Consider the following 16,025-nt stretch of genomic DNA (forward strand, 5'->3'; position numbering starts at 1 on the left):
TTTTGTTTTTTTTTTCTCCAAGCATATTTTGCCCACCTAAGAGTTCGAATTAAGTTTGTTTATGCATTGCCAGATATCGGAACATGAATTAATTGTCAACTTAACAACCTGCTTATATGTATTGCCAGATTTCGATTCACAACTTGAAATTTTTTTTTTTTTTTTAATTATGAAAATATATCTCTCAAATATTGCTTTTAGTATCCAGCTAAACCTATAGTTTTCCATAAATTTTTATCGAACATGCATGTACTAAATCATTAAATAAGACATAGAAACCAAAATTATTAGTTAAGTATAAATTAAAAATAATAATATATAATTAAAATTTTGCACAAAATTCATATTGAGACTAGATAACAAATATGAGGACTAATTCAACTAGTTAATATATATATTGAGCCGAACTAAAAATAAATAAATAAATTTGATATCTCCTTAATAAATAATTGTAAGTAGGTCAAAAAAGAATTTTGTAAATTAAAGTATTTAATAATTTTTTATTAAGTAAAAATAAAAAAAGAAAAAAAGAAAAGGGGGCGTTGGGTTATTGAGAAGGTCCATGAAAGAGTATATATTGGTTACACTACGCGACGGCCCGACCATGATATTTTAGTCTCTGCCTCCTCTGTGTCGCCTCCCATAAATTCTCCGTTGAATTTTCCAATTCTCTCTGTCTCTCTGTCTCTCTGGTTCTTTGTTTTGTTTGTTAGTTTGACGATCATGGAGCTTGAGCACCAAGTTTCTTCCTCCCAATGATTCTCTTTTAGATCCCTTTTTCAAGCCCCATTGCTCTCTCTCTCTCTCTCTCTCTCTCTCTCTCTCTCTCTCTTTCGATTTCATCTTCTTTCCCATTTTCCGCCAGAAACAGAGGTGTGACAATTATGGTTTACTCCTACAAAATGCAAGAAATTGCATCCACAATGGGCTTCACGCTCTCCGATTTCGCCGATACTTTGGAACAAGAACGCTCCAAAGTCCTCATGTTTCAGCGCGAGCTCCCTCTCTGTTTGCAGATCGTTTCCCATGGTATAAACCCATTAAACCCCCTTCTCTGTTTCTTCTTCTTCTTCTTCTTCTTCTGTTCTGATTTGGGTTTTTTTGCAGCCATTGATTGCTGCAGGCAGCACCTATCGGAGTCGACGACGGAGAATCGTCAATCCGAGTGCTCCGACCAGACTTCCAGCGACATGGGTCTTGTTCTTGAGGAGTTCATTCCAATTAATGGGGTTTTTGATTCTGAACGACCACGACACCTCCATGAAGCTCAAACAGAGAACAACAAGATGAACGATTCTGATTTAAACAATTTGAATTTGCCTCCCTCCGATTGGCTCAGATCTGCTCAGCTTTGGAATCAGACCTCAGATCCTCCTCCTCTGAGTCAGGTAAAATTTTCCCCCAATTTCGCACGGATTTTAAATTAAGTCTCGCCGGAAATTTATGCGTTATTGGGTCTGGTGGTGCAGGACACGCCGGAGAACACGACGGTTGTTGAGGTAAACAGAAATGGAGGTGCTTTCCAGCCATTTCAGAAGGAGAAAACCGGTAGTGGCGGAGGGATGATGTCGTCGTCTTCAGATCCGGTTCCGGCTGCGGAGACGGGGTTAGGTGGAAGCAGCCGACGGGAAGAGAAGGAAGCACAGAATCAGAGGAAACAGAGACGTTGCTGGTCTCCGGAGCTGCACCGGCGGTTCCTTCATGCGCTTCAGCAGCTCGGAGGCTCCCATGGTAAGGAAGAACATGAAAATTGAGTTTATTTTGAAAAAGGAATTGAATTGAATTAATTTATATGGTTTGAATTAAAATGGCAGTGGCGACGCCGAAGCAAATAAGGGAATTGATGAAGGTGGATGGTCTTACCAACGGCGAAGTCAAAAGTCATCTACAGAAGTATCGTCTACACACCAAATGCCCCACTCCGACAATCCACAACAACGAGACCGTCCAACCGCCCCAGTTCCTGGTGGTCGGCGGCATATGGGTACCGGCGTCCGACTACGCCACCACTTCCTCCAGAGAAGCAATCAGCGCCGCTACCACCAACGGAATATATGCACCGATGGTTGCAGCGGCGGCGCCGCAGCCATTACCCAGTACAGTTCAAAAGCCCAAGCCCAGGCCCATGATTCCTTCCTCCTCCGCCGCCGCAGCCATTACCCAGTACAGTTCAAAAGCCCAAGCCCAGGCCCATGATTCCTTCCTCCTCCGCCGCCGCAGCCATTACCCAGTACAGTTCAAAAGCCCAAGCCCAGGCCCATGATTCCTTCCTCCTCCGCCGCCGCAGCCATTACCCAGTACAGTTCAAAAGCCCAAGCCCAGGCCCATGATTCCTTCCTCCTCCGCCGCCGCAGCCATTACCCAGTACAGTTCAAAAGCCCAAGCCCAGGCCCATGATTCCTTCCTCCTCCGCCGCCGCCGCCACCGCCGCCACCGAATGTAATTCTTCTACTACATCTTCCTCTACTCGTACCTCAGTTTCACCTGCTTCTTGAGCTTCGAAGGGTTGAAATTTTGTTTTTTTTTTTTTTTTTTTTTTTTACTTTTTTTCTACACTTTTTGATGTGTAAAAGTTTTGTTACACCATTTTTTAGAGGCAACTCAAATAATTTTTATTGGTAAAAAATCTATTTATTTAATTTCAAAGATTTAATTTAGATAATACTTAAAAATTATTATGAAATTAAATATAAATAAATACATTTATATATAAATTGTATTTTTAAAAATTAACAGTTTAATTCAATTAAAAGAATTAAATTATTGGAAATTGAAATTTTATAAATACAAAATAAAAATTAAGTATTTATAAAAGAAATATTCAAATATAAAATCATTACAAAAATCAAACAATAATTAAAAGTTTGATCTGAAAAATGAGAAAAAAAAAAAAGAATTAAAGCATTTTTATTGGATCTTTAAAAGAATTATGGCGTCTACAAAACTCAAGAAAATAATAATTCATATAAAGATAATTGAGTACATGCTTGGAATTACTTGTTTCAATTTGTTTTGTTAGGTAATAGGATTTATTTATAATTACTGCTGTAATTTTTTAAAATTATAAATAACTTTATTATTTGGTTTCAAATTTAAGAAGTGATTCTGATATGAATAATTATTTTTTTTGAATTATTAATCCTTTTTTTTTTCTTTTAAATATATATTTATTCAAATATAGGGTCTATTATCTACAAAATAATTAAAATTTTAATCCCACCAACAAAAAAAAATCTATCACTAGAAAACATAGTGAATCTATGTTTGACAACAAAAAAAAATAAAACCAACTAATCGTACCTTTTTGGAAATATGAATGGATATGACTCCAAAATTATTGGTTCATGAATTAATTTAAATTATCCTGATGGTATATTTAAATGCTTAAATAAAAGAAATTGAATTAAATTGGATAGACTTTGAATAAAATTATCAATTGCATTTGTAACCGCCCAAAAATAAATAAATAAGTAAATAAACAAATAAAAAAATTATAAAAAAAACAATTACTTTTTAAAAAAATAAATAAGCAAAAAAAAAAANCTCTCTTCAAGCCAATTCTTACGTTATAATTTCAAGTTCTAACAAAATGGAACAGAAAACAAAAATGTCAGATTTGAGAAAATAAAAGATTTAGTCAGTTTCTTAAGGTATATATTAAATCTTTCTCTTCTGATTGCAATGATATTTTGGGTTAGGTGAATTCTTGCAATTATTTAGATGGTCAATAATCTTATATGAATTATAGTAAAAGAATAAACAAGGCTAACAAAATCAAAGGAAAGGAAAATGAAACACAGAATCACATAAATACTACTAAAAATAGAATATAATTATAAAGAGAGGAAAGAGGGTGAATATAATTATAAAGAATAAAAAAAAAAGGGGAAGTCAGTAGAAATGTTAAAGAGTATTAAACACAATACGAGAAAATAGAATATTGGAAAAATATTAAAGGGTATTAAATGGTTTGTATGAAAATAATACTATAACAAACCTACGTAAATATTTCAAGACTTAACTCATGCAAAGACTCTAACATTCGCATGAAGTATAACACATGAACCAATATAAATTAGACAAACAATTTTGTAGAAGTTGAACTTGAAACTGATGTTATGAGCTCACATAGGTTGACTTGGATTTCAATGGATAAAATCGAACTTTCATTAGGGATAACTTCGTGACATCAGCCTAAGCTAATCAGGTAGACTTACTATCAGCATGGTTATATTTGATGTTGACACGTGCCCCGTGGTTCTGCACGTGACATATATATTGATATGTGTGAATTGTCTATGGATCGATATGTTTCTTGTATGTTATATATATGTTATAATATGTGAATTGTATGATCATAATTACGGTACGATATGTTCAATGATATGTTTGAGATAAGATATGAGAAAGATGCACAAAACGAATAACGATAGGAGTAAGATACGTTCATGAAACTTTAAAGTTAGGTTATGGGTAGAAAGGGATAGGTTTGTGATAGATTGATAGAACGATAGCGTTATGATACGTTCCTGTGATGATATGACTAAGGTACGTTCACGTAACAATATGACTGTGATAGGTATAAGAACGTATGTTATGTTTTCTAAATTGTATGTATACAGCATGTTATGAATGACATAATATCACGATAAATGAAATGAAATATAACCCCGCTAGAGTTATGCATGATATGAGAACTGAAAAATGAGAAAAGATATGATATGAATGTAAAACGATAGCGGGGTTATACTTAATAATGTAAAAAATGAAAAAATATTGGGATCTATGTATTATGAGTGCTCATGCATTGGGGATACCCCTATTTCATCATGATGGGCAGGGATACGATCATTATGTTTTATATAATGTTGCCGGCAGGGGTACGATCATTATGTTTTACATAATGCTGTCGGCAGGGGTACGACCATTTTGTTTTACATAATGCTGCCGTGTCAATTACTAGTTTTAATGGTGTCCTGGCCTAAGGAGCTCCCAGAGTATGCTCGTCCGATAAGAAAAGTGATCCAGCGGTGTGCGAACTCATTGGTGAGTCCATACTCGCACGTATGTACTGTTGTAGAGTATATAGTACACATCAAAATTACTAGTTAGGGCAGTACCGTAGGAAAATAGATTGAAAGGATATGTCCTGTCATTGCATTCGCATGTTCTTGCATTTAGCCCCAATAGTGGGGTCACTGAGTATTTCTTTAAATACTCCAGTCATGTGCTGCTACATTTTTTTCAAGTTAAGACAAGACATTCCTGTACGGTTGACGACGGCATCGCAATTCGACACCATGGCACATACATAGAGTAGTGATATTTATTTTCTTAGACTTAAGTTATAGGATGTTTTTAATTTAAATATTTATTTATTTTATTTAGCCTTTTGTTATGTCATTTTAAATTAAAGGTGTTTTCGAAACATGTAAGTCCATGACTGTGTTTTAAGATAAATGTTACGTTTTATGGAATTTAAATGAAGTCCTTTCGCTTTCAATGTTCATGATAAGTATACAGTAGCGACTTTAAATTAAGTAGAAAATTTTGGATCATTACATGATTTTCGATATATTATTAAAAAATAATTTTTTTGACAAGTTATAGGTAATCTTTACCGAAAGTATCAACATTAATAAATAAAAATAAGAATTCATACAAATATATTAGATGTGCATAAGGATCATGGTGTTTTATCTGAATTCATGATCCAAAATTGAGAAAATTTAATAAATATTTTTTTCTACAAAATTGAATAGACTCGGTTTAACTCCATTTCAGATTAACATTTGCCTGTCAAAGTCGACATTTACAGAACAGTGATGAATTACTTTTCATTAACAATCTAACTTCTTATAATGGATATTTGAAAAATAGTTGGAAGTTACTAAACTTGTCCACATAGATAGTTCAGGTAGATAGAGATTATTAAATAATTTAAAATTAATGTATAAATTCAACTGTCTTTGTTTTTTTGTTTTTTTGTTTTTTTTTTTTTAAATTTAATCAGAAAATGAAGATATGAAAGCCAACAAAAATTTGGTGTCCACTTTTTTTAACTCTTTCCCAAACCTATGAAACAGTAATATCCATTGGTTGAGGGTTGAAGTATCAGATATATATATATTTCTCCATTAATCATCTCATTTTATGCAATTATTGTTATAATATTTTTTTTTAATTAATAAAATTATTAAACGTCCTTTTAAATATACATAATTATTAAAATTATAAATACTCAAATATTATTATTTTTAAATTTTCATTAATAGCTTGAAGAAAAAGAAGTTAAAAAATGCCTATCAACTTTTAAAAAATTTCAAAACTAGTCTACCATTTAAATGAAAATATTTCAAGACTACTCTTGAATTTTAGATTTCAAGATCACCCTTTTATTTTTTTAAAGCATTTCAAAAATATTATTGAATTTTTCAAAAGTTTCATTAATACATACAAACTTTCTTAAAAAATTTAAAATACGGACAAAAACATTAATAACATTAATACCATGTTCTAAAAATACATATGAAATTTCAAAAATAATATTAAAAAGTTTGGAGATGAATTAGATAACCCGTCCTCGTCCATATATCGGTAAGAACTTTTTATTTTTATCAAGATTAAGAATGTTAATGCTCGTATTTGTGAATGTTTAAAAAAAAAAAAAGTTAAAAATGTATTAATATTTTATTCAAAATTAATTTGAGTTTTTTAAGTTGAATAAACTTTAAAAAATCTAGGAGTATTTTAAAAAAACAAATACAAAATTTAGAGACATTTTTATCAATATGCTACAAATTCAGAGTCATCCCACTAAAATGGTCACCTGCAAAGGCCAAACCCAACAAATAATTATTGATTTAATTTCCTTTTTTCTTTTTTTTTTTTTTTGTGAGTCTACGTCAATATTTGATTATAAATATTTATTTTTTGATGTTCTAAACAGATCTTATTAGAATATTCTAATATTATTGTAAGACAGAAGGAAAATGAAACACACATAATATAGAAGTTTATCCTGGGAAAGTAGAAAGTGGGCAATTAAAGCATTTAAGTTACAAAGCATATCCCATAGTAGAAGACTTAGAATCTTTCAATACATTTGACTAATTTATTTTTGGTAAGGCAGAGTGGGAAAATGGTCCCTTGGTTGAATGAGAAGCCAATTCTGGAAATGCCTCTTTTTTTATCATAAATTGTATTTCTCTACCACCTCTGCTGTGCATTCAACCCCTGAAGCAGACCGATTGTTTGCGCCAATTTCTTCTGGCTGTGCACTTCTAGGATTGACAATCACTTGTTCCCTGCTCATCCATTCCTTTATCACTCCCACTCGCCACTGCACAAACTGTTCTTGGAAGCCTTCGTACCCATTAGGAGTAAGCTAGAGCTGCCAATGGCTTCAGCAGCTACCTCTCCCTGTGCACTTCCCAGATTATGACATAAATGCATAACTAAAGTTGAATGAAAAGAGAAGTCTTCTGTGAACTAAACATTAACATAAAAAATATTGTCATGAACCACTGAAGTGTCAAATCAACCAGTACATCTTTTTGTTTTGAACTGTGTTAACAATGTGATTACTGCAAAGGAATATATCTGATCATCAAAAACAGTTCAAATTTTCTGGGATCCGGTCCAATTGGATAGCCTACATCTTCAATATTTTAGAAATGAGAACTACTATTGCATTGCAGCCCGTGTTCGTCAAAGCGTACACTTATACAGTATCTCTGGTAAAACATGCAGGCTCTTTAAATTGTTCTCAAATTCGTCCAATCAAGAAGAATATGCTGTGCAATATTTCATCAAATCTCCTGCCTGCAAGTGGAAACAATGACTCAGATATAAAATGTGCCAAATTTTTAATGATAAGGGTAAGTTCCAAATGATTTTGTATTTGGTTACGTAGTCATTAGAGGTACTTTTGAAAATTATATAATAAAAAAAAACACAAACAAAAAAAATATTTATAGAAAAAGTAATTTAACCTCAAAGCCAGATTCGAACTTATTCTAAGGCAGCATCTTATGCTGCAAGAACAGTAACCAAAGTTTGCATTTTCGTCAGCCTTTGTCTGACAGGAAGACAAACAGGCTGACATATAGAAACTCTACAATGTAGCTGTTTTAATTTCCGGATAATACCCTCATCAACTGAAGGGTTGGATACTCGTTAGGATCCTAACCCTTCCAAAAGATTCTCTTGTTCTCTTTCTAGCCCTTTTTGTAGTCCTTGCCCCCCTTCCTCTGTTTTATTCTCCTTGTTAAGGAAGGCTAATATTCCCGACATGTCAACGCATGCTTGGCAGGTCTTACACGAGGGGTTAACACTATGGATTGAATTCAAAGGAATTCTTCAATTGGGCCAGCATTAATGCATTCTCAATAGGAAGGCGTCTAAGGATTTGAGCTATCTGCTTTGGAGTTATCAGTTCACTCGTTCTTGAGACTACCTGTACAATGTTTTCAGGATTTTGGCCAATAAAGGAATTGATGTCTTATGATGGAGGAGGTTCTGCTTCATCTTCCCTTCAGGGAGAAGGTGGTAGCGTTCTCCTAAGGGCTGATTTTATGCAATTTTATGGAGTATTTGGATTGAAAGAAGTCTTGAACGGCCTCGGGAGATCTTGAAAGAGAGTTTGGTCCAAGCCAAGTTTAACACCTTACTTTGAGTGCTTGTGTCTAAATACGCTTAATTACTCGTTAGGTCACCCACGCCTAGGATCCTTATCCTTCGCTACATCGTGTGCGTGAAACCTCGTTTAGAGACGATAGGAAGATTGAACTTGATAGATGGTAGTGATGTCAAAATTGCTAACCGCATAGAGATTAGACATAATGAAATAAGAACCATTCCTTTTCATCAGATTGGAGACATTTCTTACATCGTTAGGTTCATTCATGTTTGGCTCCACTCGAGCTACCCTTTTTGTAGGCCCTTTGTTTTTGTTGGCCCATGTTGCTATCCTCGGTTTGGCCGGGAAAGCTTGGTTTCAATCATTTTAACACCACCAAGTCCCATTTTCAGGGGAACAAAAACAGATGCGTATTGGAGTTTCTTATTATCTTCCTGACTAAATTTCTCATTACTAAGGAAGAACAATCATGACAATGACCTCGGCAGCAGGAAGAATATAATATGAAGCCTCTTCTTCTACCGTAGTTAACCAACTCCAGTTAGAAAAGGAAGCTACTTTTGATCATGTGATATAAATTAATAAATAAATACTTGTAAAGACAAAGAACCCCCTACTAATAAAATAAGTAATATCCCTAAAACATGCCAGAATTGAAGCCAGCATCATTACTAACCATAACAAGCTTTGTAATAAAAATTACGGCTCGACAGTTGAGAGGAACGACTGGATTCCAAAAACAATGAACAGAACCCCACCTGAGAGAGCAACCTGAAAAGGAGAAACGAAAATATGACTACGCTGTTCAACAAGAATAACACTAAGTAACTAATACTTCAGCGTGAAAAAAGAGCAAATCAAATGTTGAATACAATTTTCTCAGAGATTTGTGACGCCAAGCTCCTTCCTCCAAGGACTGCAGCAGTTGTACACAATGCCTGTCCCCTGAAAGAAAAGTTATTAGTGACACTTCCAACTAGAAAAACAGGTAGATAACTGTGTTGTTTTCCATTCACATCCAATATGATTATCATCACCAGAAGATAAAATTCAGCTCCTACTGAGACCAATCACTTTCTATAAGCAATAAAATTTTCATTCTTGCATTATAACAAAATTTATGGTTCAAAGCAGTTTGTCGATCAACTTTAAAAATTTTGTCATTTGACGCACAAAACTAGAGGATATTCTTCGAAGAACACAGCCTATCTATTGAGCTTACTGATCGCTGATTATTCATTAGCCAGTATATTTTTTAATAATTGCTACAGCCTGAACAAGTCCAATATGAATGTTAAGACTTCAACAAAAAGAACAACATCAAACGGGCAACGATTAAACCTTTACCTTTTTTTTTTTTTAAACAAGAAATAATGATAGAACCTTTACAATTGTACATAAGTAGGCAGGAGGTTGCCATAATTTAATAAACAATATATGCAATGCAGTTATCCCAGAGCCTAGTCTCCTACAAGTTTGAACGATCACAACCTAATGGGGAATATTAACCACATGTATATTAGATGGTTGAGATACCAGAACTTTCCAAAAGAATCTTGCTTACGATAATGCAGGATAGAGATATCTGATATCATAAGCAATGAGGCCCTAACATGCGCACAATGAATTCCATATATGAATCCAAAACTCGTCTTATGCTCATAGGACAAAGTGGGGTCTCTATTGGGAAAATAATGGAAAGGAAATTTGTCTACTGAAGAAAAAAAAATCAGAGGGAACAAACACATGCACGAAGAATCAATCCAAATAGAAGGGTTAAGTTCATAGGCACAACTTACAAAATTCCACCAAGAACGACACCTAGTGGGTCTTCATCTGCAGCTAAGCCAATGGTCGCTAGCTGACAGAGGCAGTAAAAAATAACAGTACTATAGGTGTGAGACAACACCTTAAGTTAGATAGAAAGGTCATTCTCAGTTCTGATATGATACTAACCTGACTCTTGTCACCCCATTCGCCAAAAAAGGTAATGGAAAATGCCTGCAGAAACTCCAGGGGAAAGAGTTAAGTAATCTTACATTTACATTTTACTGAATTATCAGAGGTTACAAAAATATAACCTTTAGATATATTGGTGATAAGAAATGCAAGAGAATTGACCGATTGTGCTTCTTCACTTCATCATCAACCTGTCATGAGGTTAAGCTTTATGATTCCAAAATACCACATAAGCATCTTATATCTGTAATTTCAACATGCCAATCTAAACATAAAAATAGAAATACTACAGCTTCTCCTTCCTTCTCTAACAAGGACTTCGACCAATTCTATCCCGTAACAAAATGATAAGAATAATAATCAATTTAGAGAGAGGAAGTGACTTCAAAAGGGAATAAAGTATATAAACGATCTGCAAATGGGATTCTGAACACTTAATTGTCTAGGAATAAAGAATTTAAAAGGAAAATTAATTCCCTCATGCAGGTTCACATCATACGTCTAGAAGCTCTCCCAAATCAAGTTGTTAAAGTGGAAATTCTTGAATTCTTTTTATAAACACTATAGGACGGAGTAAATTTTTTGAAATGACTACAATGGGTGACAGTTTATAAGGGGTAAGAGGATGTATAGTCTCTTTCTGATAGTATAATATACCTTATTGCCATCTTTGGAACCTTTTTTGTTAGCCTTCAAATCAGCATCCTAGGCACAAGTAACAGTTGAGGTAAAAAAATGAAATTCCAGCTATGTGTGCAGAAGTGACTTAAAAAATATAAAGAAATAAATAAAACCCTAACCAATTTAGCTTCAACTTCAGCAAGTTCTTCAGACTCCCTGTCAATAAAAAAAATTATAACAAAAAAAAGATGTCAATTGATCAGCCGTTCATTTGGTTACTTAAGTGCACAAAGAAAATTAAATTAATATTGGGAGAAAAATACAAAATAACAAGAAACCATTACCCTCCATTATTAAATACATCCCATAAAGACCACAGCCCAAAACCAAGGAACAAAAGAGTTGTGACATGGTGAGTCAATTTACGTGAGATCTGCAAAAAAACACAATCCATTCACGTGAGATCTGCTAAAAAAACACAAAGAATAACTGGAGAAGAAAATGACCAGGGAGGAACCAAAAATGATTGATAGTTCAAGACAACTAAACAAAGGAGAGCATTTTGCCCCAACAATAAGAAAGATTGTAGCTAAATAACAAAGGATGACATCAAAGCTCAAGGAAGCACTTCACCATTTCAAATTTTAAATTCTTTTGTTGAAAAGAAATTCATTCAGATGAAATGATTTCGTACTCCAACTTACCAATACAACACAAAATACAAAGACCTGATTCCGAACTGCATTCATCTAAAACTACCACCTTTCAAATCAGAGAAAAAAATATGGATCTAAGTGACTTAATTTCTTCAAAACATGTCCTTGATTTCTTCAAAACATGTCTTATTATTGCTTAATCAACAATCAAACAATTATAGTTTATCCCAAAAAAGAAAAACAAAAGCAGCAATTAAATGTTACCATGAAAGAAATTCTCAAGAAGTTCCCTTATCATTCAGTGGCACAAATATGATCCGTGGGAAGAGGAAACCAAAAATAAAGCAAAGTGCAAGCATGCAGATTTATTGGTTTAACTTGAACATTGCAAATCTACTATTGTTGCATCTCACAATATTAGCAAAGATAATCAAATAGCAAATGCAAAATTAACATCTACATCACATGCATACAAAAAATGCGCTTGGTGTTGTCACTAAACCAAGCCCTAGCAGATAAAATAAATAACAGGCAAGAATAAGGCATTCATTTCGAGCGATCAATTTTCTTACCAAATTTGGGGCAGCCCAGCCAACCAGAGCAGAAAGAATGGTCATCACCTAAAAAACAGTAAAACTACTAAGTTAGAGGCATTGATGTTGACCGGGAAGGCGGTGGAGGCACATGCGATGAATAAACAATGTTTAGTAACTTGAAAAAACATACTTACAATCAAAGCTGACAGACAACCAGACAAGACAAGTCTCCTTGGATGCCGCATTGCCATGATCTTTAAACAGAGGATTAAAACATGAGAAAGTGAAAAGAAATTTACGTAGGAAAAAAATCACTGTTCATCCCTCAGAAAACTATTAGGAAAACAATATTCATTCGAAAAGTTGAAAAATAGCACATAAAAACATTGAAGTAAAAATGACAGGTCTTTCTTAGTTGAAGTAGATAGATTTCGACAGTAAATCTTATCAAGGCATAAAGTACAAGGACCCTTCTCTAAAACAAACTATATGATGCTAAATGTCCAATGTTCTCCATGATGACTTCCAATCACCTAGGTCTTTCACATAACAAATCAGACCAAATGTATTATTCCACATGGTGAATATTGTGGTATTGGTATAAGCATCTCATATTTTCAGTAGCTCTTATATAGTAATAAGAATTTTTTTAGTAAAACAACAATTTATAAGATGCGTGATTCTCCTTTGTCCATTTCTAAAACATGAAGGAATGTAACAAAAGAGAAATTTTGACCAACTGGGTGAAAGCGAGGGGAGACAGGCAGCGACAGGAACACTGTTTAGGAAAATCAACCGAATCGCATTTCCATCTCCAGGGAAGCAGGGAGGAAAAGTCATCCGGTTAGAGTAGGAGATCCATATCGCAAACTAATAAATTCACCTTTAACTCGTCTTATATAAGGAAAATATTACAAGGTCCTTAAGTAGAGAATCTCTCCTTGAAAAAAAGAAAAAGAGGAAGAAATAAAATTCCCTCCTTATGTGGGAATCAAATAAGTCTGCACTCCGACCGATAAAACATAATCCGATAACTACAAAACGTGATATTGAAGCGTACTTTAAAATCCACTATGCGAAGTAGCATAACATACACGATACATATTCCATTCCAGGTCAACTTTCGGATGAAAACACATTGCTTACAAGTTAGACCAGATGACACTAAAGACAAATTTATGAAAAGAACAAAAAGAAAAAAAAAAACAGAAATCCACAATTACGGACTAACCGCAGCCGCGAAGAATGTTTTATCGCCGATCTCGGAGAGCACAGTCATGGCAAGCGACTTGGTAAAACCCTGGAAACATAAGGAAATGAAGAAACAAACATCAAATTAAATCCGAGCAGTAGGACGGAAAAATCAAGAAAAAAAAAAACAGATCAAAGACCTGGATGACGGAGGTGGCCATGGGTGGATAAAGGAAGAGGAATTAGGAAAAGAAGGGATCGAAGAGGCAAGGAGAGGAGCGTCAGAGAATGGATTCTCCGACGGGCTCCGGGTCCCCAAACTGCAGTGAAATGAAGCGGTGGATGTGACGTCGTCGCTGGGGTCGGAAGTTCGGAAGGGGACTCGGAGAAGGAGGGAGTGGCGAGGAAGAAGGGCGTGTGGCGTGTGGCGTGTGGCGTGTGGCGTGGATTCCCAATTTAATGATTCTTTTTTTGGCTTCTTTTTCTTTTTTCAGAATTTAAAATGATAGAGATTAAAGACTAATGGTTGCGCTTGCGTTTAACAACCGCGGAAATTATTAAATTTTTTTTTTATATATATATATTATAATTAAATTACTAAAAAATAATAGAATTATACCCCCAACTTTTGAAATTTTCATTTTAACCCTTTATGTTTAAGATTATTTCAAAACAATCCTATTTAAACACAAATATAGAAAAAATAAATAAAGCAAATGCAAACAGTTCATTTTGTCCTCTTTTTCCTAATTTTCTCTTTTTTTTGGTTTATAAATATTTATGGAATCCAAATCTCCAAAATTATTTTCCATATAGGTATAGATTTGAAGACTTTCTTTTGAAAATAAAAAAAAAAAACTTCAAATTTCAAAAGTTAAAATAGAGTTGTTACCCCGCCAAAACAAACAATATCTACTAGTAGTGGGATTGAGTTGTTACAAATAGTTTAGAGTCAAATACGCGAGCATGTTGGACCCAAAGAGGTGAATTGTGAGATCTCATGTTAATTAGAGAACGAAACTAAACGAAACTCCTAACAGAAGCTTTTAAAATGTTTAGAGATATTTTTTAGTGGGAAAATGTTCAATTTCAATTTCTACTCCGTCTTGGAGAGTTCAAGAATGCTGAGTCGAAAAAAGCTATTCAAGGCTTGAAATCGTGGTAATTTATTTGATTATAAATAGAGGACTTTCACACTATTTAGGTGAGGTGGTTTTAATAAATATTCTCACCTTAGACATCTAAAGTAGGTACTAGACGTTTTGATAAACTCTTTGTTATATACGTATTTTTCTTCTTCTCATCAAATTCTTTGCGGAATGCTATTATTTTCTCCATTCATATTTGTTTTAATTATTTCACATAAATTTCCAGTTGATTTAAGCATTACCAGTTCGTACATTTTTTTTTATCTCATTGGTGTTGATTTTCTCGGGCTATAAAAGAATGTCAGTGATTTTTATTTATGAATTATGTAGTATGTCCTGTCCAATAATACATTTGATATCAAAGATATTTGTTGATTTTTGGAGGTATAATTCAATGTAATGGTCTATAGTTTAAATTCTCATTTTCATATTTATTGTTGTCACTCTGATACGACTCATGACAGTGACAACAATAAATAAAATAGTAATTAAAAAAAAAAAAAAACTCGTCAATCATTGTGGTACAATCGACGACAAAAGGAAATTCGAGGAGAAGTTGAAAATCCTAGGATCCATGATTAGTTTATTTTGTTGTCTCGGTTGATGAAGTAAACCATGCATGATGTGTGTATGTTGCTATGCATGGACGATTAAGAATTCACCAACTAACCCATAATTATGAACTCGACCCGACTGTCAAGGGTCTACATAATAATTTGTATTGTGTGAGAACTTTTAGAGGTTTCCAGTTAACTTTTGGTGGTGAACCGTTCCTAAATGACAAGAGTCTACATTAGTACCTATAAGATATTAGTTTGTACAATATGGTTGAATCTTGAAACAATCAAACCTTTTAGAACCATATGAGTACTCTATGGGGTCAATTAGGAGATTTTCAACTTTCTTTAGACGATCTTATTTAGATAAGGGTACGGAACTACATCGGTAAATGGGCGTTGGCAGGCACAAGGGTCACACCCTCTTTGATGATAGGGACATTACGGATCCTACTAAGGAGACGTCAACTACACCCCTAGTGGAGAATTCGTCTCAATAGACAATGTCCATAACGATATGAAAAAAAACCATGAGTTAGAACCCGAACGAGTTTGTGCATTGAGTACCCTATGATATGCAAGTTGATGACGATCGAAATGGACTAGTAAATAACTAATCAAGATATCTTAGAACTCTAAGATAGACCTCATGAAATAATTTGGTGTTCGATTGACACAAAAGTCGCCCAAGACACACGTATGTGTCACAAGGTAGC

The 16,025-nt window shown here is 34.1% G+C and overlaps 2 protein-coding genes across 3 annotated transcripts; one reads left to right on the forward strand and one right to left on the reverse strand.

The window, feature by feature from the left end:
* The first annotated feature begins 548 nt into the window (after positions 1 to 548).
* Positions 549 to 2,626, forward strand: LOC111808365 (transcription factor HHO3-like). 2 transcript variants are annotated; one of them, XM_023694294.1, is made up of 5 exons: positions 885 to 1,029; positions 1,108 to 1,388; positions 1,470 to 1,731; positions 1,815 to 2,102; positions 2,170 to 2,626. In XM_023694294.1, exons 1-5 carry the CDS (start codon positions 885 to 887, stop codon positions 2,328 to 2,330), a joined length of 1,137 nt encoding a protein of 378 aa, XP_023550062.1. In that variant the 3' UTR covers positions 2,331 to 2,626. The 2 variants fall into 2 exon arrangements, with proteins under 2 accessions (XP_023550063.1, XP_023550062.1); XM_023694295.1 differs by having other exon boundaries at positions 549 to 1,029; positions 1,815 to 2,626.
* A 4,856-nt stretch (positions 2,627 to 7,482) lies between these two features.
* Positions 7,483 to 14,081, reverse strand: LOC111809139 (GDT1-like protein 4). The gene is made up of 13 exons (XM_023695501.1): positions 13,805 to 14,081; positions 13,645 to 13,713; positions 12,608 to 12,667; positions 12,450 to 12,497; positions 11,566 to 11,654; positions 11,401 to 11,437; positions 11,258 to 11,305; positions 10,723 to 10,791; positions 10,598 to 10,642; positions 10,441 to 10,502; positions 9,514 to 9,586; positions 9,318 to 9,412; positions 7,483 to 7,824 (listed from the first exon to the last, which is right to left on the reverse strand). Exons 1-12 carry the CDS (start codon positions 13,823 to 13,825, stop codon positions 9,341 to 9,343), a joined length of 693 nt encoding a protein of 230 aa, XP_023551269.1. The 5' UTR covers positions 13,826 to 14,081; the 3' UTR covers positions 7,483 to 7,824; positions 9,318 to 9,340.
* Positions 14,082 to 16,025: the final 1,944 nt, after the last annotated feature.

The sequence above is a fragment of the Cucurbita pepo genome, chromosome LG13, assembly GCF_002806865.2.
Source record: "Cucurbita pepo subsp. pepo cultivar mu-cu-16 chromosome LG13, ASM280686v2, whole genome shotgun sequence".
Lineage (NCBI taxonomy): Eukaryota > Viridiplantae > Streptophyta > Magnoliopsida > Cucurbitales > Cucurbitaceae > Cucurbita > Cucurbita pepo.